At 43.4% G+C, this 22151-nt stretch overlaps 1 protein-coding gene across 1 annotated transcript in view; it reads right to left on the reverse strand.

The window, feature by feature from the left end:
* The window catches only part of LOC149691952 (uncharacterized), a 48124-nt gene that overhangs the window by 2067 nt on the left and 23906 nt on the right, over window positions 1–22151 (reverse strand). The window contains exons 6-15 of the mRNA XM_089867520.1: window positions 7978–21777; window positions 7812–7910; window positions 7614–7754; window positions 3168–7286; window positions 2968–3095; window positions 2614–2893; window positions 2325–2541; window positions 2205–2251; window positions 1867–2135; window positions 1679–1804 (exon numbers count right to left, since the gene is read on the reverse strand). Of these exons, the coding sequence (XP_089723646.1) occupies window positions 1679–1804; window positions 1867–2135; window positions 2205–2251; window positions 2325–2541; window positions 2614–2893; window positions 2968–3095; window positions 3168–7286; window positions 7614–7754; window positions 7812–7910; window positions 7978–21777 (19226 nt within the window). The remainder of the gene's footprint in view (window positions 1–1678; window positions 1805–1866; window positions 2136–2204; window positions 2252–2324; window positions 2542–2613; window positions 2894–2967; window positions 3096–3167; window positions 7287–7613; window positions 7755–7811; window positions 7911–7977; window positions 21778–22151) is intronic.

Genomic DNA, 22151 nt, shown 5'->3' on the forward strand with positions numbered 1-22151 from the left:
ACTAAATTCCAGTCTTCTATTCTTATCTCAATTTCATCGTTGTCCACCAAAGAAGTTAACCAAGTAACCTCATTCGTAGAGAAAACAATAACCATCTAAACTTCCAATAGATTCGCCAGAAATATATCTCCAAAAGAAATCCAACAATGATAACGTGAACCAACCATTGTGCTTTTTTTGGAACCATCCGCCGTTGAAATTCCCGACAACACATTGACACCATAAAAATCTATCACCACGTGAATCCGACACAAATATAATACAACGACATTTTTGGACGAAGGACAAATATCAACGCAGAACGAAACGATTATAACAACACAATTGCCGATACAGTACACTTTGAACGAATGTACAACCATGTTTACATGCACATGTTGAAGTACCTCGAAGGTATACAAATACCATGCTTAACGACGAAATTTTCTTATGACTATGGTATAGGCTTAGAAACTATAAGTAGGATTTATTATTGATTGTAGATTAGATTTGTAGATTGAGACGTTTCGTCGCGATTGCTTTTTCTTGATGTTTTGACGGAACAAGGGATTGTTAAGAACAACAAATTCCACAGATCAAACCACTCCTTGTCACCGAAAATTCCCTAAAGTTTTTCTCCTTCCACTTTGACCAACCACATATGCCTCAACAACCACTGAATAAAAATCACCAAGTACCATAGACCCTGAGACATTCCATTTTTAAAAATATAAACATTTTGTTTTTATTTGAGCACTGCGGGGTATACAGTGAAAATCGAGTTATCGATACACAATGTCCACGAGAAAAAATAACGTTCGAAGACAATTAGTATATGAGAAAGACGAGACAGAAAATATAGTTAAATGGAGGTCTCTTCCATTTGGTTCGTTTAGAAATTAGAAAGACTGAGAAAACAGGATAGAGTAAGATGAAGAAAGTTCAATAACCAGTTTGTGGTCAACGGGGTTATGAATATTCATAACGAAAAATCCCCGACTTTCAAAGGTTGGGATTGGAGGGGAATTGTCGCGGTTAATTAAAACAAAAATTACAATATTATTAACAAAAGTAATAGGTTAACACGTCAGTGGCACTTGAATTCAGTATTATTTACTCGGGCGATATAGCCTTAAAAATAAACACGCGGATAATTATTTTGTCAAGCTAATAATTAAAATTAACGCTGACGTCACCGGGGGATTAGCTTTCAATTATAAGTTATACTCCTCCGCACGAAGTACCGAAATATAGAGTTAAGAAGTGGGTTGGGGTTTTAGGCTTTCGTAATTAGTCCTTACCCAAGCGGATTTTATATCCATTTCGCGTCTGTTATACGGTAAATATTAATTGGGTTTATCGAGTACCGTAATCAAAGTACTACGCGATGCAACACGTTTGTACGTATTAGAAATTTGTATTAATGTATTTAAAGCAGTCCGTTATATACGGCTGAGGGTTTGTGTGTGAGGGAGTATTTAAGTTAAGGGGAAAGCCTGGTTTCTCATAACGGAACCCCCATTTGTTATTAGAGAGTCATTTGTAAAACAAAAACATATTTCGCGAAATTGTTATTAATTAATGGCTTTTATGGGCGACGCGAAACATTCACGGCGGTTCTTGATCGGATGTGTTTGTTTTTTTAAGTCCATCACCATTGCAAGAATGCTTGCCCTCCGTACATGTTGGGGTAGTTTACCTGTTTTGGGTGTTGGTGACGGGCTCGAGGTATGACGACGGGAGGAACGCTGAATCCCGTCGAGAGACTTCTGTCCAAGCTAAGATCACTTTTTTTGCTGCTCTTCTTCGGTGTCATATCCGACTCCTTATAAATTTTAAGTTAGTATATATCGTTGTAAAATTGTTTAGGCCTAAGTTTACACTTACCGCTCCGAAATTGTCAAAAGCGTTGGGCGGAGGTGGTGGAGGTGGCGGCCTGACTGGGTGGTCGCCACTGCTCTCGCTGGATGTGTCCATGATCATGGCTTTCTTGTCCAGCGTACCTGTTAGTGGATTTATGAGTCCCATGCCTTTGAAGACATTGGCCCCCTTGTTTTGTTGTCTCTTTTGACGACGATAACGACGACAACAGCAGAAGAAACAGCACACCAAGAATATGACGAAAGCCGCCGCTAATGGCAGTGCTATGGCTAAAACTACAATGAAAAAATAAGGTCAATAATTGGGCAACAAGGGTCAATAAGCGTGAAGCTCAAAATTCTTGCCTAATCCGTTGATTTCGCATCGTCTACCGATGTACATTCGATGACATCTAATTAAAATATCGATTAAGTTAAAGTCGTTCAGGTTTGGTAATGAAAAACCCTTAAGGTTTTTATACGTACTTGCACGTTCGTTTGCTCTCAGGGGATATTAGACAGTCGCCCCTTCCGTTACAGTAGTCGCAACTCTTTATTTCTCCGGAGCAAATTCTTCCGGGAGACGAGTTATCTAGATCTTGGAAATGTTCTTTGCAAGTACAGTTGTACGAGCCCACTAAGTTGGTACAGATGGCCGCGGAGGAACAGTCATTGTATGAGTCGTCGCCACATTCGTCGAAGTCTGGAAGTATATCAAAATTATCAGTACCTTACCTAGCATTTACCGGTATATAAAGTCACTGATGAGACGTACCTTGAACATCCTCAACAACTCGTTTCTCTGGATTGACGTACAACTCTGTTCCACCAACGCTGAAGTTGAAATTCTTTAAGGATTTCGATAACTCGTCCCTCAGTTGATTCTCTCCCAATTGAGCTCCTTTTGTTAGTTGGACTGTGAAGTTGACCAAAACTCCAACAGGTTCGGAATCACTTGCCTCCAAGTCTTTCAAGTCTTTTCCATCGGATATACTTAAAACATCAGCTCCTACGAAGTTATCACTGACATCCGTTTTCTTGTACGCTTCATTAATCTGGAGAAAAAAAAAATATTATTTACAATTTACAAAATAAGAATTAGCGAGTTTGGTTAGTAATGTAAACTTACTCCTTTCTTGGCCATTTCGGTAAAATCTTGATATTCCGTTGACAAACTATTAGAGAATTGAGTTCTATACGATATTGCAGATTCTCCTTGTTTGACCACTCGAAGCAATACGACGTAAGTTTCAATTTCTACAAAGAAAATCGTTAATGAGAAAACCATTTGAACTAAGAATATAAAGTTTTAATTGATAGATAGCATACCCTCGCAAATCTTGCTTCCTGCTTTTTTGCCGTAGCCGGTCTTGCATTGGCATTCCCAAGCATCGTCATCGTTTCTTCGGCAAACTTCTTTCTTGGAAGCGTCGCATTCCGGATCGCATCCGGTAATTTCAGTCTCACCAACCTTACTCTTCTTAGGGACATACTTGGGCCTTGGTGGCCTCCTAGTAGTTGGCGCCGCTGTAGTGGTAGGAGGTCTTGTTGGGAAACCAAGTTTTGGTTTCACTCCCGTGAACGGTGGTTTGGTTGTAGTTGGATCCGGCGGTCTTTGATGAGTTTTGAATATACTGATTGGTCTTCTATTTCCTCCTATGGTCGATCTAGGTGTAGTTCTTGGTCCAAATGAAAATTTTGGTTGCCCTCCAGGAGTTACGGCCGTACTGTCCGCTGATGGTGGGGGGCCGGGAGGCCTTTCAGTTCCGGCTTCTAAGATTTCCAAATCGGATTTTGACTCAGGTCCACCGGCAGTTTGAGTAGCGCCAGACACTTTTGTCGCTTTGGTCGGAATGACTAGTGTGCGTACAAAGGTGGTTGTTATGTCATTAAATATTTTAGTTGTTGTCGTAACAGTCGTGGTCGATTCGGATGGTTGGATGGTGGGTTGTATCTGAACTGTTTCAGTGGGTTCCGGGAAGTTTCCTAGAATTGTGCGGCTGCCTACGATCGTAGAGACGAAGGTGCGTGGAGGAATTGTAGTTGTGAAAACTGAAGTGATGGTAATTGGACTGTCCCGGGTGTAATAGACCTTGGTCGTAGTTAATACTACCGTTCTGGTTAAGCTTTCTACTCTCGTTATATATTTTGTAGTTGTAGTCATAGAAGGTTCAGTCGGTTTGACGTCAAAGTTGTTGTTACCAAAGGGATAAAAGATCGTGGTTGCCCCAGATGATGTTTTACTGACGATAGTTTGACCATCCTTCGTAATGGTGGTGTAATCGTTTGATTTCTGCCTGGATGTAGCCAATGGAGTAAATTCTCCCTCAAATACAGTCTTTTCTTTCGGTGGCTCAGCAGCTGTTGCGTCTTTAGTGAACAATAACGTTGGTGCCGTACTCTGCTTGGATCCTGGTCTAGTTCCCAATCCTCCTAAGAATATAGTCTTGGCTCCTGTAATGACGGACGTTCCTTGAATAGCCGGTGTTGGTTTCTGGCTACTAGAGCTGTCACTCCTATGAGTATGAATGCTACCAGATAATTCGGTAGATCCTCCGAATGAAGGTCCGAGAACCAGTTCAGTCGGGGCAACACCGTATGGCTGAGTTGGAGCAATTTCAATTACTTCTTTCCTGATTGAAGAAACGTCGTCTCTAACCACTGTTGTGATTTCCTTTTCGGCCAATGGAGTGAATCCCTTAACCAATGTTCCTGGAGAGAAAGTAGATTGGGTTCCGAAGTCTCCCTTATCATTCGTTCTCTCCGATAATTTGTCAACGGGCCTAAATACTGGACTCAAATCGGATACTTCAGATTCTCTTCCAATAGCTCCGATCGGAATGTAGACAGGTTCTTCTTGGCGACTAACAGTGACTCCTTCTCTGGGTGGTAAAGGAGGTTGTTCTTTTGCAGGGGTTCTTGGTTCGTCTTCAGTAGTGTCGTTCTTCTGTTGGTTTTTGATTAAATTGACTATTCCCTTTATCGCTTCGCCAATGTTTCCTCCCAAGTTGGAGTTGCCTCCAAGGAGATCCGAAAGTTCAATAACGGACCCTGGTTTAATGGTTGGTTTAGAGCTGACAGCGGTAGTAGGCGCTTCACCTTCCAAAGCGATGGTTGGGTTTATACCTTCAGCGTACGGAGTTATTTCAGCGTGTAGCAGGTTGGTAGTCGAGCCATCGGTACCTGTTACGACCAAAAGTGTAGCGTTGGGTGTTAGTGTTGTAGTTTCTTTGTTCAAGCCAACAAATTGAGAAGAGGATGTAATAATAGTTGTTCTGGTCACTGCTTCGGACAAAGGTGGAGTAGCTGAAGACATTTTATCATCTGTTGGCTTCTTTTCGCTCTTTTCTGTTGTAGTTGGTTGCGTAGTAGTTTCATCGTTTGTTGTCGAAGAATCCGTGGTTGTAACAGTTGGGGCGGATTCCGTAGTTGTTTCTTCGGTAACTACAACAGTGGTTGTTTCTGTGGTGGAAGATTCGGTAGAAACTGAAGAAGGTTTGACTTGCGGTACGTTGTAGTCTGTAAAGTAGACAACGGTAGAGCCGTCAATTACGGTTGTGGCAATTCCGCTCAAAATGGAGTGATCGGAGCTATGAAGTGTGTCAAAGTCCGAATCGCTTTGACCTCCAACAACAACAATTGATGGACCGGCATCAGATGTTGATGGCAGTATGATGCCAACTTCGGTTCTGATTTCACTGCTTCGGTCTACTACGACGCTACTTCTTTGAACACTACTTTCTACTCGTGTCTCTACATTGACAATCTCGAGATCTTTAACTGGAGATGAAGAAATCTGGTACACATCCGATGAACTTGGAACACCGCTAGCAGTTACGTAGTTAGTAACCACGCTTTCACTTGGCGTTATAATAGTTTCGCTTCCACGGACAACAGATTCGTAGAAAGTATAAGTGGTATAAGAAGTGTGAACCATTTCAATCGTTGGAGATGGTTCTGGTTCAGCCGGAGCCGTGGTGAGAGTAGATGTCTTCACTTCAGGTATAACGTGCTCGCTAGAGATAACAACCTTCTCTTTGCCATCGAATAATGTTGTAAACAATGTTAGTGTACTGTACTCTGTTGTCGTCAATACAAAGTTGCTCGAAGTTGGAGAAATTTCTCGAATGCTGCTAGCCTGAGGAATTGGCGTTGAAGCAGGGGAAGCAGTTTTAGGAATGAATAGAGTGACATGAGACGTTGAAATAACCTCTCTACTTGAAATAAGTTTAGCAGTATCGCTGAAGTAAGTAGTATAAAAGGTGAAAGTAGTGTAAAGAGTTCTGATCGAAGTTTGAAGTTCGACTCCAGCGTCTTCTCCATCTTGAACACTAACGGCGGAAGATGTAACCTTACTTGTAGGCTCTTCTCTATCGTAAACTGACTTGCTGTAGGCAGCCGTGGTTTCGGACGATGACAATGGGACAACCGGAGAAGCATCCACTCTTTCCGTAACCACTTGAGTTCCCGTTTCAACGATAGACGACAATATAGTCTCTGATCCACCAAAGAGGGTGATATAATGCGTCTGTGTAGTAAGCAAAGTTTTGGTCGTGTAGACTGGTGCTTCATCTCTATCTGGGTAAGAAACAGAGGTAACGGCAGAAAGCGAACTGGACAGAGCTGGTGTAGAGGTTGGTTTATTTCCGAACAGCGTAAGAGTTTGAACACTCGATACTGTTTCTTCAATGCTCGAAACAATGGTATCGGTACCTTGGAAGAAGGTAACGAAGTTTGTATATGTCGTGTACATTGTACTGGAAACCTCAAATGTTGATGGTTGAAGCTCTGGAGTGGATTCTGGTTTTCTAGGCGCCGAGGTCGGTTCGATTACCCTGGTAAACGTAACGGGTTCCGTAATCGTGAAGACTTGTGTTTGCGTCTCTTTTAATGGAGTAACGAATGAGTTGGTACCGTTGAACAGCGTAGCGTAAATGGTGAAAGTGTTCAATGCAGTACTAGTTATCAGTCGCTCGCTCGTTTCTGTAACTGTTATTGGTAATGACTGATAAGAGTCAGTGTCCGATCTCGGTGGCAGAGGAGATGTGACAGTTGGAGCGATTGTTTCAGTAACGGGGACTGTTACCACGTTCGAAATCACCTGTTCTGAGCTACTAACTGCTGATGTGTTATCTTCGAAGAATGTGGTGAAATAAGTATAAGTAGTGTAGAAAGTGCGAGTATTGTAGACAACTGTCAAAGATGGATCTAAAGTTTCCTTTTCCTTCATAAAGATAGCATCTGTAACTAACGAAGGTTGCAGCGTCAATGTTGTTGAAGGTTGAGGATAGTATTGAGCTGATGCAGGCTCGCTCGCCACGATCAAAGTAACTCCGTCAGATACCCTTGTGATATAATTTGATCTACTTTCTTGATTTCCTAAGCTCTGGTAAGGTCCATACACTCTGATAGGTGGCAATGTTTGAGGTGGACGAGCTCCAGCAGAAGCTATTTACAGATAAAATAATGTTATAAAAATATTTTTATAAAAATTCTAGAACAGGGTAACCACTCAAATAAAATTTGTTTCCATATTTTAAAGTCCTTTCTGTACTCTACTATTATTATATTATAATCGCTATATTTTTTATGTTTTAACATTATTACATAAGCTTCTGGGATTATATACTAATCTGAATATAGTCTTTACTAAAATTTTACATTTTTCCTCATCTTTTCTGTATTACAAGGATAAATTTCATTTAATGGGATTTAGTTTTAAAAATTCAGTGGTCATCTTGGGAAAATGAAATTATTTCTAAAATAATAGCTTACATGGAATGATACTTTCTGGCACCGATCCGTACATTGAAGTGAAACCAACGCCATTAGGATCAATGCGAATAACTTTGGTACCACGAACACTACCATCTGGTCCAGGATATAAAACCGTAGATGTTTTCGTGCCATCAAAACCTAAAAATTAAAATTATTATATTTTCCGTCAACTTAAACCTGTTCTATGAAATATACCTGAGTTAACGATGTGAGTAGTTGGGCCTTCGGCACCAAATTCGTAACTTGTGAGTTCCGGTATGGCGACATTCGTGGTTGGACTTGGTTCAATTCCGGCTGAAAATTTATAAATATGTTAATTAAGATAGTTGTGAAATTTAGGAAAGTAAAAATTCTAACTCACGAATTGTTTGTGTCTGAATTCTTGAATTAGTTTCTTCGATTGTTGTAAGCAACGTCTGGTCACCAACGGTAAATGGTACTGTGTAAGTCGTGGTTGTGTAATACGTGTATACCACAGCTCTAGTTGGTTGTAGATCGTCAATACTTGACGGATCAAACGTTGGCGAACCTTCAGGTACAACTACTGCCGATGATGTGGTTAAGAGAAGACTTCTGTAACTTGTTTCCAAACCAAAAATTACTGGAACAGTCGTTAACGTGGTGTATGTTTCGTATTCTGTTCTTCCAGTTGGTAATTCTTCATCTTCTCCATCAGGCTTGGGTCGTCGGTTAATTTTAACAGACACTGGTACTTTGGTGGGTTTTACTTGTCCTCCTTGTTGTCCCGTTCTGGTGACAACGTAAATGCGAGGTCTGGAGGTAATCTCAAATCTCGTAGGTCGTACAAATCTTGTATTGGTTTTGGTCGCGTTGCCAATGGCGTTCGGTCTTCGGACCGTGATTTTTAATCGTCGTCGTCCACCAGCGCGACCGCTTTCTTCTGGAGGAGTGGCCTGACGGCCGGCGTAGCTTGGAGGTGGTTGTTCGTTTGGATCAAGGGAAGCGTCGATTGGCTGTACATTTGGATAGCTTAAAGATCCGTCCAATAGGTTGGGCGTTGAAAGCTGAGGTTGACCATCACCCAAGCCAGGTTGTTCGTTGATAACTGGTTGCCTATTTTCGTTATTCAGATCTAAATATTGATTTGGAGCGGTAGCGATCGAGCTTTCGTATAGAGGTACAACAAAAGAGCTTGATGGAACTGGAACTCTTCGGCTTGCAACTGGACGAACTCTTACTCTGACACCTTGACGGTTGACAAAGGCTCTGCTCTGCAAACCTCCGGGATTTTGTACGAATGAGGAAATAACTCTGAATGGTCTTCTGTCTATCGGCTGAGTCGATAACACATCATCTCCTTGAGGAATAACTGGTGTGCTTTCGTAAGCGGATACTGGCACGACGTTGGAATAATCTTCGTAAGCCGAAGAATAAGATGGTTGAAGGTTCGAAAATCCTCCATATCCGGGTTGAACATATCGAGGTTGAGAATCTGGATTCAACTGGTTATCAGCAAGAGCGTATGTTGCTGTGGGTACATTTTGATAGGACAAAGTTGGCTGAATGTCATCCTTTTTAACAACGACGTTGCTAATTCCGTCAAAGTGAACTATTGTTCTCATTCCCAAGTTAACCTCGGTCGTAGTTCCATCAACATCTCGGGATCCCAACGGTACAATTTTAGTTTCTGGTCCAACTGTTAATAAACCTTGGTTGTCGATGTAGTTGTTTACAGTTTGTGTCAAAAACACAGAAGGATCTGATTGTACGCTAGTTACTGTTTCGGCCCTGACAGATTGTCTTGTACTTTCTCCGTCATAAAATGTGTAATAGTATGTGAATAAGGTGTAATACGTTTTTGGGAGCGTTGCCAATTCCGTCACGTGTCTAGTTTCTCTTTCATTCTCGGGCGAATTTTCGTACCTAGGTTCAGGTACACTCGTGATTAATGAACTGTAAGCTTGGGTTGGTGTAGCTTCTTCTAACGGAACCGGATTGACCACACCACTGTAAACGTCATCATTGTACAGTTGAATTCGAGAAGCTAGATTCACGACTGTAGTGGTTGGCCCAAATGCTCTAGATCCTAATGGTATAACGGCTTCTGCGTTTGGATCGCTAGTATATCCACCAAAACTTTGAATGACTCGAGCAGTATCAGGATCAATTGTTTGAGTGGCCACAGATGAAATAGTGGCTTCGCTACTTGTATAAATTGTATTGGGTCCGTCCAGGAAAGTGGTGAAATATGTATAGGTGGTGTAATACGTTAGTTGTACAGGAGATGTTGTGTACGCTTCCAAGTCTTGGTGCTCGGCTTCTTCAACGGTATTTCCAACTCCGTTAACTGGTCCTCTTCCTTGAAGTGTTTCTGAGGCCGCTTGCCCGTTTATTAAACGACGAGACACTAATATCTTTTTTCTAGGGTTTGAACTAGACGCCTCTGGTCTTCTGAGTCTAATAATTCTTCGCCTGGCACCCCCGTTTCTACTTGATTCTCCATCTGGTTGTGGTGTAGTTTCTGGCGAGTATGCATCGGTTGTTGGAGCTTCGGTTGGGGGCTCTATTCTCGCGAGTTCCACGGCCGGCGGTTGAACTCGATAAGCATCCTCGTCTTCTGCTAGAGTTTCTCTGGGATAGTAAGGCACTGGAGTGGGCAGTATTTCAGGTTCAACCGACGTCTCAATAAGTTCCGGGTTATTTCTAACTCTAGTTCTCCTAATAACGTTCGATCGAGTACCAGGTCTAATGCGCTGGAAATCGCCGCCTGCTGTGGGTCGCACTCTGCGAAGTACTGACCTCCTGGGCCCGTTCCTAGTTACGGGTACTTCGGTTACCGGACTCTCTGGCTCCTCGGGACTCTCGTACGCAGGCTGTCTGACTGCCGACTCTCGTAGAAACTGGAAACGTTCGTATTGATCGTAGGGCGCTCCTTCATCTTGAGCGGGCGAGCCGTAATAAGGGGTGGCCTCGGGCTGGAATCTCCTGGGAACCTCCGTCTGCGCCCCACCTACCGGAGAAAATGGTCTGGTTACTACGAGTCTTCGGAGGCCGCGACTACGACTTACACCAGCCACATTTGTTTTAGTAACTCTTAATCGGCGCAAAGGCTGCTCGCGCGTGCCAGCGCGGTTATCGTCGTTAGGGTTTCGAGAAAGGTTATTTTCGTTCGAACGGGTTAGGGCCGACCCGTCGTTCGGAGGCGACAGAGGAGTGTTAAAGTTTTGTGCCCGAGGCGAGTCATTAGTGGGGGTGTCAGTGCCAGGAAGTGGTGGTGGTTGCTCAGATAAGACATTTGCGTACGGAACCCGATAACTGTTTAACGGAGCTTCCGGTCCGGAAGAAGCGACTAGTCGCAGCTCTTCTTCATTGCTTGTGGGCAAAATTCTGCCAAAGTCGGGGGTGGAAATTGGATAGTCCAAGTCATCTTCGTAGTCGTTATATCGAGGCTCATCATCAAATTGTTGTAGCTTGCGTTTGTTGAAGCGCGATCCAATTCCGTATTTATCGTCATCGACATCGCGTTTTTTCATTTCTCTTGCTTTCTTTTCATTTTCTTCACCCGGTTCCGGTGTTCGTAAAGGGTCGTGTTCTACTTTGGCTTTTTGGACATAAATTTCAGTGACCGGTCCACTAAAGACCGTGGTTATGTCCCTATTTGATGAAAAGTTATCCAAATCTATTTTTGACGTATCCAATGCGTCCGTTAACGTGGCGGAATTTTCCGAATTAGTTATCTCGTTAACATTTTCTAAACCGGAACTCAGAAGATGCTCATAGCTAAAATCGACTTCGCTTCCTTCTAATCGATTAAAATTAGGCAACTCGGCTACTTCCGTAGGCTTAATTTCTGACGCCATAGTAGAAGCTCTAGTTTGTAAACTTCTCGCTACCTTAGTGTGGAAAAGCGGTTGTGGTTGCTGGTAGAGGGGCACAGCCACCGTAGTTACTACTGGTCTGATGTCTCCGTTGTCCCCAGTTACGTACAGTGTCAGCTGAGTTGTTAAGGGCTGGAATGCGTAGTATGGCTGAGGGATGTAGGGAGCGGCAGTGGGAATTTGGGGAACTTTAATTGTGGTAGTTTGATAGACCGTGGAATCTGTCGTGGATGTAGAGGTCAATGTACTGTAGATAATACGACCCCGTAAATTTATAGGGATGACCGTCGTTGAGGTTACGACTACTGGAGTCACGTACGAACTGGCTGACGTCACGATACTGTACTCTTGATTTTGAGGTGGTAAAGGACCCCCGTAATACGGTACTTGATACGGATTGGGAGCGAATGTAGCTGGCGTAACAGGAGGTGCGCTAGTAGATTCGGGAGCGATTGTACTATAGATAGTTGATAGCGTTGTAATTACTTGATAATCAGTTAGTGTGTCCGTTCTGGTACTAAATCCAATTTTTATTGGAAGCAGGCGGATTGACTGAACTTTAGATGTAGTTACTACGACTTCGGTGACGGTTGTAGGATTATTTGGACCATCATTGCCCACGCGGGATGATACCAGAGTCTTGGTTTCACCATCTTCATTAATCACTGTGTTGTACTGACTTGGTTGAAGAACGCTCGTTGTCAAAGTTGTAGTTGTCAAAGTAGCGTATGACGTTCGAAATCCGTGATAAATTGGTAGAGTTTTTATTGTGTTTATAACGGCTGTAACCGTTACTGGCGGCTTAAAAGCAGCTGGCGCCGACGTTTGTGTGCTTGGAACTCTGTAAGACCTGGGATTGTAGGTAGGTCTTCTTCGGTTTCCTCTCAGTCTCGAGAACGAACCTGCCGATAATGATTCGTTATTTTCGGAATCTTCGTCTTCTCGGTTAACAGCATTCAAGGAACTTTTTAAAGCGGGTCCCCTTCCTCGTCCTCTGTCTCTGTTACGCCTTCCCTTTGAGCGACTACCTGGTCTATTGGATTCTTCATCCTGTCTATTGGGTGTATCTATTTCATCGGACAAAGTTCGCGATCTTTGTCCGCCATTCTGTCTAGAATTAGTAGCTCGGCCTCTTTGGTTTGTGGCGGGCCTTTGGGTTGAACGTAGTGGTCTAAACCTTCTTGGCTTTTGGTTTTCGTCGAAAGCGTATTCGTCTTCTTCGGTCGCATTTTCCTCAGGATAATCTGAATCGTCTGGATAAGTACCGGGTTTTGTTGTAGCCTTGCTTTGAGCTCCTGATCTCGTTGGAAAGATTGGCCTTCTTCTGGAGGCACCTGCTTGAGTAGATGATCTGACTCCATTCCCGTTTCTTCTAGTGGCGGATGGCTGAGGTCTAGACCTAGATGGCCTGGAACGTCTAGCGGAAACGCTTTGTGAGCCTACGGTTCTCGGAATGGTGTCACTAGGTTCAATGTCTTCGTTGTTTTCATCGATTTCCTCTTCGGTAGCTTGAATACCTTTCGATTTTGATCCGTACCTATTTCTTGATCGAGTAGACAAAGGGTTTCTGATTCGGACAGATGAACTAGTTGGTTTAGGAGTAGTTCTGGTTGGAGCGACGAATGAACGTCCTCTACTTCCGAAAGGTCTGATTCTTATTCCAGATTGTTTCTTTTCTTGAATGGAACGGGGCTCATCCGTTTTGATGGGAGTAGCCTCAGTGGGTTCGATTTCATCGTAATCATCTTTATAATCGTAATCTTTATTGGTCGTGGTACTTTTCTTGTTGCTCGTTCTCTGAGTGGGGTCTCTTCTTCTTTGACCTCTAGAATTCAACTCTGCTCTCGCTGGCCGATTACGGCGTGATAATATGTTTGGTTTCGAAGTAGTCGTTTTAGCCTCATCCTCTTCAGTGTAATCGTTTCCCTCTTCGTAATCAAACCTGTCTATATCATAATCAGAGTCGGGTAAAGAGCTCGATTCTGAGACCGGTTTATTGTTGATATCTCCCAATCTTTTGGTCGGAAAAACGGGACGTATTCTGGATGTAGGTGTACTTTTTACAGTTTCGCTTGACGAACTTGATTCTTCGTCTTCGTAATCGTCGTACTCAGGTTGGTTACTTGACTCTGCGGGTTTTGTACTTCTGACGCGAGAGGGGAAATGAATGGCCGCCTTGGAAGATGCTTGTTCCGCGTTTAAAGACGAAGATAATTCGACAGATGAAGAAGAAGATTCTTTGACAGTTTCAGTGGTTTTGCTTTTGACTTCGGTCGTTTCACTTTCTTGACTAGACGTAGCGGGGAAATCGAATTTAGCTATGAACGGTATAGTCGTTCCCGTATGAGGTTTCGTTTTGTATTGAGCGCTTATTAGCTTCCTTTCTTCCGTTTTGAAACTGTTAATGGCCTGGCTCGGTCGAAAAGGTCTACCCAACGTTAGACTGTTTTCTACAACTGGATCGACATCTTCCGTATTTGGCTTAGCCGAGCTAGCGATCAATGGCAACGGAGGAGAGAACGTGCTTCCAGTTAACGTTTCTGGTCGGTATGATGGTAAAATAGGGATTTCAGCTACTGTTTCTTCGACTTCGTTGTGCAAATCGGTAATAATTGGTGTGACAGAGTATGACAGCCAGGGCTGGTAGGGAAGAGAAATCGAGGCAGTTGGGACGACGATGCTAGAAGTACTCTTAACCACGTGAGCGAAAAATCCGTTGACGTTTGTCGCGTAAGTTTCCGTTGTATGTAAGGTCAATAACTGATTGTTCCATTCGCTGGAAGTCGTCGCTGAAATTAAGCCGGTCTTCGTGGGTTGACTTTCGATTGTGGGCGCTGTCTCTATCGTGGGTCGACCTACGTAAGGTAATATTTCCGAGATGGTTCGAGCTACGTGAGCAAAGAACCCGTTGAATTTGGTTCCGTAAACAGCCGTCGTATACAATGTAGTTGTCCCGCCTACGATGTCCGTCGAGATTGTCGATGAAAGTAAAATTTCGTTGGGTTCCGAAACGGCACTTGTAGAAAAAGAGTAAGGATTCAAAACTTCGGAAGTTCTTTTTGCCACGTGGGCGTAATAGCCACCGATGTAGGTGCCGTGTATCTCTGTTGTATGTAAAGTCGTAGTCCCAAAATTTACCTCGGTACTTATAGTGGATGAAACTATCCCTGTGGGTTTTTCAGCGGTTGCTAAGGAGACAGGAGCCGTTCGAAAACTTTCCGTTGATGTTGGGGTAATAACTTTTGATGTGGATTTGGCGATGTGAGCGTACATATTTCCAATATAAGTTCCGTAGGTTTCCGATAAATAGAGGGTGGTGGTTCCAAAGTGAATGTCACTGCTTAGTACTCGAGAGGCGATAAGTCCGGTGCTCATAGCTTGAGTGGAGTACGGCTGTGATGTACTTGGAGTGATTCTTTCTATTCTTGAAGATGTTTTGGCAATTTGAGCGTAGAAATTCCCTATGTACGTTCCATGAACTTCCGTCGTGTAATAAGTAATATAGTCCCCGTTAGTCGCGCTCGAAATACTCGAAGAAACGACTCCCACTTGTCTTTGTACTTGACTAGGTTGACTATTGGCACCCGTTCCTTCCGCGAAAGCTCCGTTAAAATTGGAAGAGAAACTTGGCTGGAAACTATTTTCCACTCTTCCTACGTTCCAAATCTGTTCGGATTCGCGCGCCGGAATTAGCTGCGTGCTGGTTGGGTTAATAATGTTTGTTCTGGTTGACGCGATATGCGCGAAATAGCCGTTAATGTAAGTTCCTTTTATTTCCGTTATGAACTGTGTCGTGGTGCCATCATTAACTCGCTCCGATGTGGTGGCGGAAATTACATTTTTCGTAGTTGTTGAAACAGTTGGGGTCGGAGTTACGACGGAATTGGTAGTTTGAGCGACGTGAGCGTAAAGACCACCGATAAAGGTTCCGTAAATGTTAGTGGTATGGTAAGTGGTAGTATCTTGGTTAATGTCAGAGTTAACGATAGAGCTTAAGAGTCCAGTAGGTTGAGTATTGGTAGGTTTTAGTAAAGCCGCTAAAGTAGACGCGGGCCGCGTAGACGTGGCGTCTATTTCGTTCGATGGGTCGGAGTATATACGTACTTCGCTTTGCACAATTTTAGAGTAAGATCCGCTAATATAAGTTCCGTAAACTTCGGTGGCGTAAACCGTAGTCACGCCATCGTTTATGGCCTTGGCCTCAACCGATTGTATTAGACCCGTCGGGTAGATGTTATCGTTATTAGTAGCTCCGACCTCCACCCTAGACTCACCTTCGTTTATCGAACGTGCCACAATGCCAACCCCTGCATCCAGGTAAGGTTGAAGAAGGTCATCGTTGCCTCGTTGTCGATAGTCATATCTCTGAGCCGCCAAAGTGTCTGCTGAATCTTCATTTTCCCCCGGTAAGCTCAATAATTGCCGCTTTCTCGGAACCGATTCGAAATCTTTTAAACTGCGACTGGGTCGAACTAATTGGCCCAATTTCCCCGAGCTGAACGGTCGAATCTCGATGCTATCATGTTCTGTTTCCTTAAGTTCAGGTGCTTCTCTACGAACTAGCGCTCTGGTCGGTAAAACTACGTCCTTTATATATTGAGTTAGCGTATGTTCCGTGCTTTTAACAGTCGGTGTTCCGTTTTCAAGTAAGGTCGTAAAATACGTGTAGGTGGTGTAGTATGTCGCCGAAGACGGTGTAGCTTCTGGTTTAGGATGTACCACAGGGTATACGATGTTGGTTTGTCTTCCTTCGGGAAAGTGTGATTTTGAAGGAGCGATCCGTTTACTGGTAATGAAGGCTATTCTTCTACCGGTTTGACTTCTCTCTTCTTGGTTTCTTTGACAACCTTGACACGGTTTGACTCTCCTCGCAACTACTTGAGGTGATATTCTTCTAAAACTTCGTTCTGATAATGGAACGTTTCCAGTTGGCTGAAATTGCGTTGCGGGACGACCATTTACTTCTATTCGAACGGGTTCATATCCTCCGTGCGTGAAAGAGTTAGAATAATGCCCTAAAACAGCCGTTGCCGGTTCAATGGCTCTCGCTCTGGTCACGACGTGGTTAGGTTGAACGTTGGAGACTGTATTTAATTTAACTGTCAAAAATGCGGTTCCATCTCGGAATCGAATTGTAGTGGAGGTATACGTCGTGTAATATGTCCGGTAGGGGTCATTTGGGTCGTATGAAGGAGGTCTGGTTTGATATAAGCTTTGTTCATCTGTAACTGTTACGGTTTTCGTAATAATATCAGCTCTTGTTTCGTATCTCGTGTCTACGATGGCTCTTCCATTGTTGAAGTGAGTAGTGTAATAAGTTAGAGTAGTTGTTACTGTACTGTGTCCTCCGTGACCTTGACGATAATTAGCTCTGTTGTTTCTTTCGGCGCATCTTGTACAGCCATCATCTCTCGATGGGTATAAAATCTGCGGGGCCGCTGTATGTACTGCCCTATATTCGTTAACTCTCGTCGCTTGAGGATGAACTGTTTGCCGAACTGCGTCATGTCGGGCTGGTTCTACTTTAGTGACGATATTCAAATGACTTGATACTCCTGTCTCGCCATTTGGATAAATAGTTGTAGTGTAAGAGGTGTACGTAGTATAATATGTTGATGGTCGAGCCGCGACAACCCTTTCCACGTAATGCTGCCCAGCCGCGTCTAAATCATCTGTGGTTTCAGAAAAGTTATCTATGTTCTTTGACTTCTCTTTGGGCTCTGCGCTTATGTTATCTTCAACCGATTTGGTGGCTTCCGGCCCTTTAGTGCTAGTTAATGTTTCCAATCGACTGGCGATAGAAGTACTGCCATCCTTAACGTAGGTTGTTAAGAATGTAAAGGTTGTGTAAAAAGTAGTATCTTGTAAGGAACCAAGCACGTTGGTATTAGGTCTTGGTAACGACCCATCTAGAGGTGGAGTTGCTTGATATGTTTGGGCAGTTGCAGTTGGAATGACGACTGTGCTTGTTCTGGTTGGTTGTATGCTTTCGCTTCCTTTGTTACTATCTCCGGGACCGTCAACTACATTTGTTAGAGTTTCAATGCTGCTGGAGACAACTGGCTCGCCGTTTGAATAAAAGGTGGTGTAGTAGGTATACGTTGAGGTGTAAGTGGTTGGATTGTGGATGATTGGCTCGTTAGCTTCTACAACCGGGGTTGGAACACTCTCTCCTGCTGTTAGCGTTACTACGTTCGAAATGGTACTCTTATCGGTATTCACAACAGGTTTACCTGCTACCAACTGAGTTGTGTAGTAAGTGTATGTTGTGAAGTACGTTTTGACTGTGGGCGTTGGTGTTATTTCTATTTGAGTCGTCTTTTCTGAATGAATTTTTGTTACTTCGTTATCGTCATTAATGACGTTGGTTTCAGTTCTATAGCTAGTAGTTACTGTAGGCGATCCATTTATAAGCATGGTAGTATAGTAAGTGTAAGTGGTAAAGTATGTTGTAGGTGCTCGTGTGATTGATGGTTCGACAACTTTGGGTTCCGAAGTTTGCGTTCCTCCTACCACATTGGAGACGATTTCGTTTCTGCTCGATACAACGGTGTCTGTCCCCTTCTGGTATGTAGTGTAGTACGTGTAAGTTGTGTAATATGTTGTCGGAAAGTTAACTTCGCCCATTGAGGATACAGTTATATCGCTCGTTGGTTTTGGTTCGTCTTCAGTGTTGGATACAACATTGGAGACAGTTTCCAGTCTGCTGTTAACAATTGTACTTCCGCTCTTCAATAAGGTAGTATAATATGTGTAAGTTGTGTAGTAAGTAGTTGGCTTCTGAATATCCGTGTTTAGAATAGTGTTGAACGATGATGACGATAACGCTGGTGTTGGCTTGTTTTCTGTCGCTTCATGGATTACGTCTTGTTTAGAATTTCCATCATTTGTAAACCTTATTGTAGAATGTTCGTGAACATCTGGTTTTCTGGTTCCATCTCCATCCGGATAGTAAATGTTTGTAACTGTGTTTAAACTGCTCGAAACCGAAGGAGTTCCCTCGTTTAGGAACGTAGTGTAATGCGTGTAGGTAGTGTAGTACGTGACGGGAAGAAGAGTAGACGTGGGTTGAATCTGGATTGTCTTTGTCTCGGTTGTTTTTGGTTGATCTTCCTCGTTTGCGTAGGTTTGAGTTTTAGTTTCTTCCCTGCTTGATACTGTCGATGTTCCATCTTTTACGTAAGTTGTGAAATACGTATACGTCGTGGTGTACGTTACCGGGTAGTCAGATAAAGCTCTTAACTTAGGTTCGGACGTCGCTTCGGATACTATAGTGTAAGAAGAATCACTCTCGGCACCCAAGTATCGAGCAGCAATTCCAACTTCCTCTAATATTTCCGGTTTTTCAGTATCTGACGATACTTCAGTCGTCAAGTCTGACTGGTCCGTTGTTAATGGCTCGGTGGTAGTTTCAACCGTTTCTAATTTTAATTCTGTGGTGGGGCTCTCTTTAGTTGTTACAATAGTGTTGTCTTGAGTCTCTTTACTATTTAAAGTTGTTAATTCTTCATTTTCGTTATTAACTCCTGGCAATATGAACCCTCCTGTTAGTATTTGTACGGAACCTTCCGTTGTGGTTGAAATTGAAGTTTCCGTAGAGTTATCTTCAGATGGTAAAATGAACCCATCGGTTATCAACGTATCATTAGATCTTGGATCATCTGTGTTGTCCGATCCTGGTAGGAAAAAATTTCCAGTTAGGATAAGTACTTTCGAGTTATTAGTGGCTTCGGTAGTTGGGTTTTCTGTTGTAGTATCAGCGCCAGTGGTTTTTCCATTTTCAGGTGTGGTTTCGGTTGGTCCTTGGACAGTTGTTATGTGAGTGACAGATTCTGAAGTCAAGGTGTCGTCTGTTACATAATCATTTTTGGTTGTTTTTTCTGTCATTTCCATGGCATTTGTAGTTTCGTCGGCCGACTTTTCCTCAGTCGTAATAACCTCAGTGGTAGTTTCTTCATTTGGATTTAGGAAAACCGGCTGTAATGTGTATTTACTTTCTTCGACTACGTTTGAAGAGGTTAGCTCTTGTTCGTTACTTGCTGGTGAATCAGATTTGGGAAGTAAGAAACCGGAAGTGATAATCTCCAATCCCTCCGTTAATGTTGAGTACGAATGACCGTTATCAAAGGAAGAGTGAATAGCATCGGTGGTAAGATCTAAACGGTTGTCTTCATTTTCAAGAGTCTTAGCTGCCCGGCTGGCCGCTAATTGCTCTTCTTCCGGTGACACCGTCTTGCTAATGGTAAAAAATATGCTCGAAGTACTCTCAACAATGTGGGCGTATGTTCCGTCAATATAAGTTCCGAAAACTAGGGTGGTCCATTCCGTGGTCATGCCGTTTCCAACATCCGAACCGGTAAATGATGTTACTAAACCAGTCGGATATGGAGTTTCTGTAGAAGATTCGCTTTCGCTTACCTCCGTCGTAGTCATTTCTGACATATCATGAACTTCGGACCCTTCAATTTGTGTAACCATTACCGTTTTCATTTCCGAATCGCTATCGGCTACGGTGGCTCGAACAAAACTGCTAGAATCTGTTACCGACGTAGCCAAATCGGTGAAAGTAATATCTTCGGAAACGACATCTATTCTCTTGCCTCTCCTGGAAGCCTCATCCTCGTAGTACCTATCTGGCATGACGGACGCGACGGTGGTAGTGAACATTGTGCTGGCCATCGAGATCTTATCATTGACTGTGGACGTCAGCATCGTTTTTTGCGAGATAAATTCTCTGGTTTCTGTTCCAAATGGAATTCCGGGTATTGACTGACTTTTATCTACCGGTTGATCAATAGGAACTAATGAAGGTGATAAATTTGGCACGCGAGTTCTGCTGAAGGAAATTGGATGACGTCCGTGAGGGTTTCCAGCCGGGGTGAAAACTATTTCCGTCCCGGATACCTCCGTCGTGAAGTCCATGAACCCGAAAAGGGTCACTTTACTTTTCTTGTCGCCGTGATGACTGTTGGTTGAAGAAGCCGAATCTTCTCTTTTACCCCCACCAACCGTATATATGGCTTCTTTCACGATTTTTTCTTCGTTAACGCCTTCTCCGTCTTCGCCTTCGTAGATAGGTCCATAACGGCCTATCGTTCTAGTTGGCCTTATGTCAGCCGTGAATCGTACTTTAGTTGGACGAGGCCTTTTCTCAACCAAATCCAATCTGACGTCTTTTCCGTCCACTTTAATAAATATGGCTTTATCTTTGTCTTTGGTTTCTTCGGACTCCTTTTTGGCATCTTCTTGCCCTGGTAAGATGAACTGATCGGTTATAATTACTTCTCCCAAACCATCTTCTCCAACTCGGCGACCCGTCACGGACGGGGATATCTCTTCTTCACCTTCTTCGGCCCGCGATCTTTTATGGTTTTTAATTTTAATGGCCATTGTGCTGAGAGATTCTTGGACTTCCGACGCCCTGGTGGCTCCTTGGATATCGAAGCTCTTCGAACCTTCAACGAATAAACCCTCCATCGGTTTCCCGTTCATTTCTCCCGTGCCATACATGACGGTGCTTTCGCCTGTTTGTGAAGCTGGAGTGGGTAATACGACGCCAATCTCTTCGGAAACGTGAACTACTATATTGTCAGGCGTTGAGGTTTCCGAGTTGATGGACTTTGTTGGTTGTATAAGATCTTCGTCTGAAACCTTTCTATTACCGAAGAAAAATTGGTAGGTAGCGCTATTTCCTTCATACGACCCAGTGAAGAGAGTAAAGGTTGTTTGACCTTCTGGACCCGATTGAACGAATTCCCCTCGCGTTCCTGTTACGGTTACGATCTTTCCCTGAACCGGTGTTGGGTAAACGGCTATAACCCTATCAGAACTAAGTCTAACTCCGACCATAGAGGTAGTTTCTGATTCTTTCTCCGTTTTAGCGGGAGAAGAATCGACTCTAGAGATTTGACTGCTTTCCGCTGGTAAGGGTTCCGTGACGATTGAAGCTGGCGACTCTTTTAGTGGAAGATTACGAGCTCGGGGATGCGGTAATCGAGATGGCAAAATATATCTGGTATAGACCGTCTGTGGTTTACGCGAGTGGACTTCCGAGTAAGCGGTCGAGCTTAGCGAGGAGGCCATGACGTTCACGGCCGTTTGGTAGATCTTTCCCGAACTCAGAGAACCGAATCTTTGTACGTCAGGGCTGGCTTCGTAAACTCTACGCGATTCTAGTCCGTCTACTTCGTTCAGCGAAGTGGCAGGATATTCTTCGGAGGTTGGCGGATTAACTACCGTTTCTCCACCGAAGACAACGGCGTCTTCTTCTTCACTTTCGTTTGGCAACAAATCCAACGACGGGGATTCGACCGAGACGATATCTGGAGAACCCGAAGACGCGAAATATAGAACAATGTATAACTTGACGCTTTTCGTTTCTGCCGAATCTCGCCGCTTTCACCACTCCCTTGCACCCATCCACCATTTCATGACTGCCCATTTTGTTTAAAAACAGAGGGGAAGAGGGGGATACACTCGTTTTACCTGACAAGCAATTGGTTTTATATGGGGAAAAACCGCGAAAATCCATATAGAAACAAACCCGAGATTTTGAATTCATTTGACAATATTGCCGCCTGGCTACATGCGCTTCGTTATATTTGTCCAATTAGAGAACCTTTAACCGAGTCACCTTTCCCTTTTTTTTACGTGTATAAACAATTTCAATAATATCAAAACTTCCACCGCATTCTTT

Source organism: Phalangium opilio, unplaced genomic scaffold, assembly GCF_054372755.1.
Source record: "Phalangium opilio isolate 3A_F unplaced genomic scaffold, DU_Popi_V2 ptg000024l_1, whole genome shotgun sequence".
Classification (NCBI taxonomy): Eukaryota; Metazoa; Arthropoda; class Arachnida; order Opiliones; family Phalangiidae; genus Phalangium; species Phalangium opilio.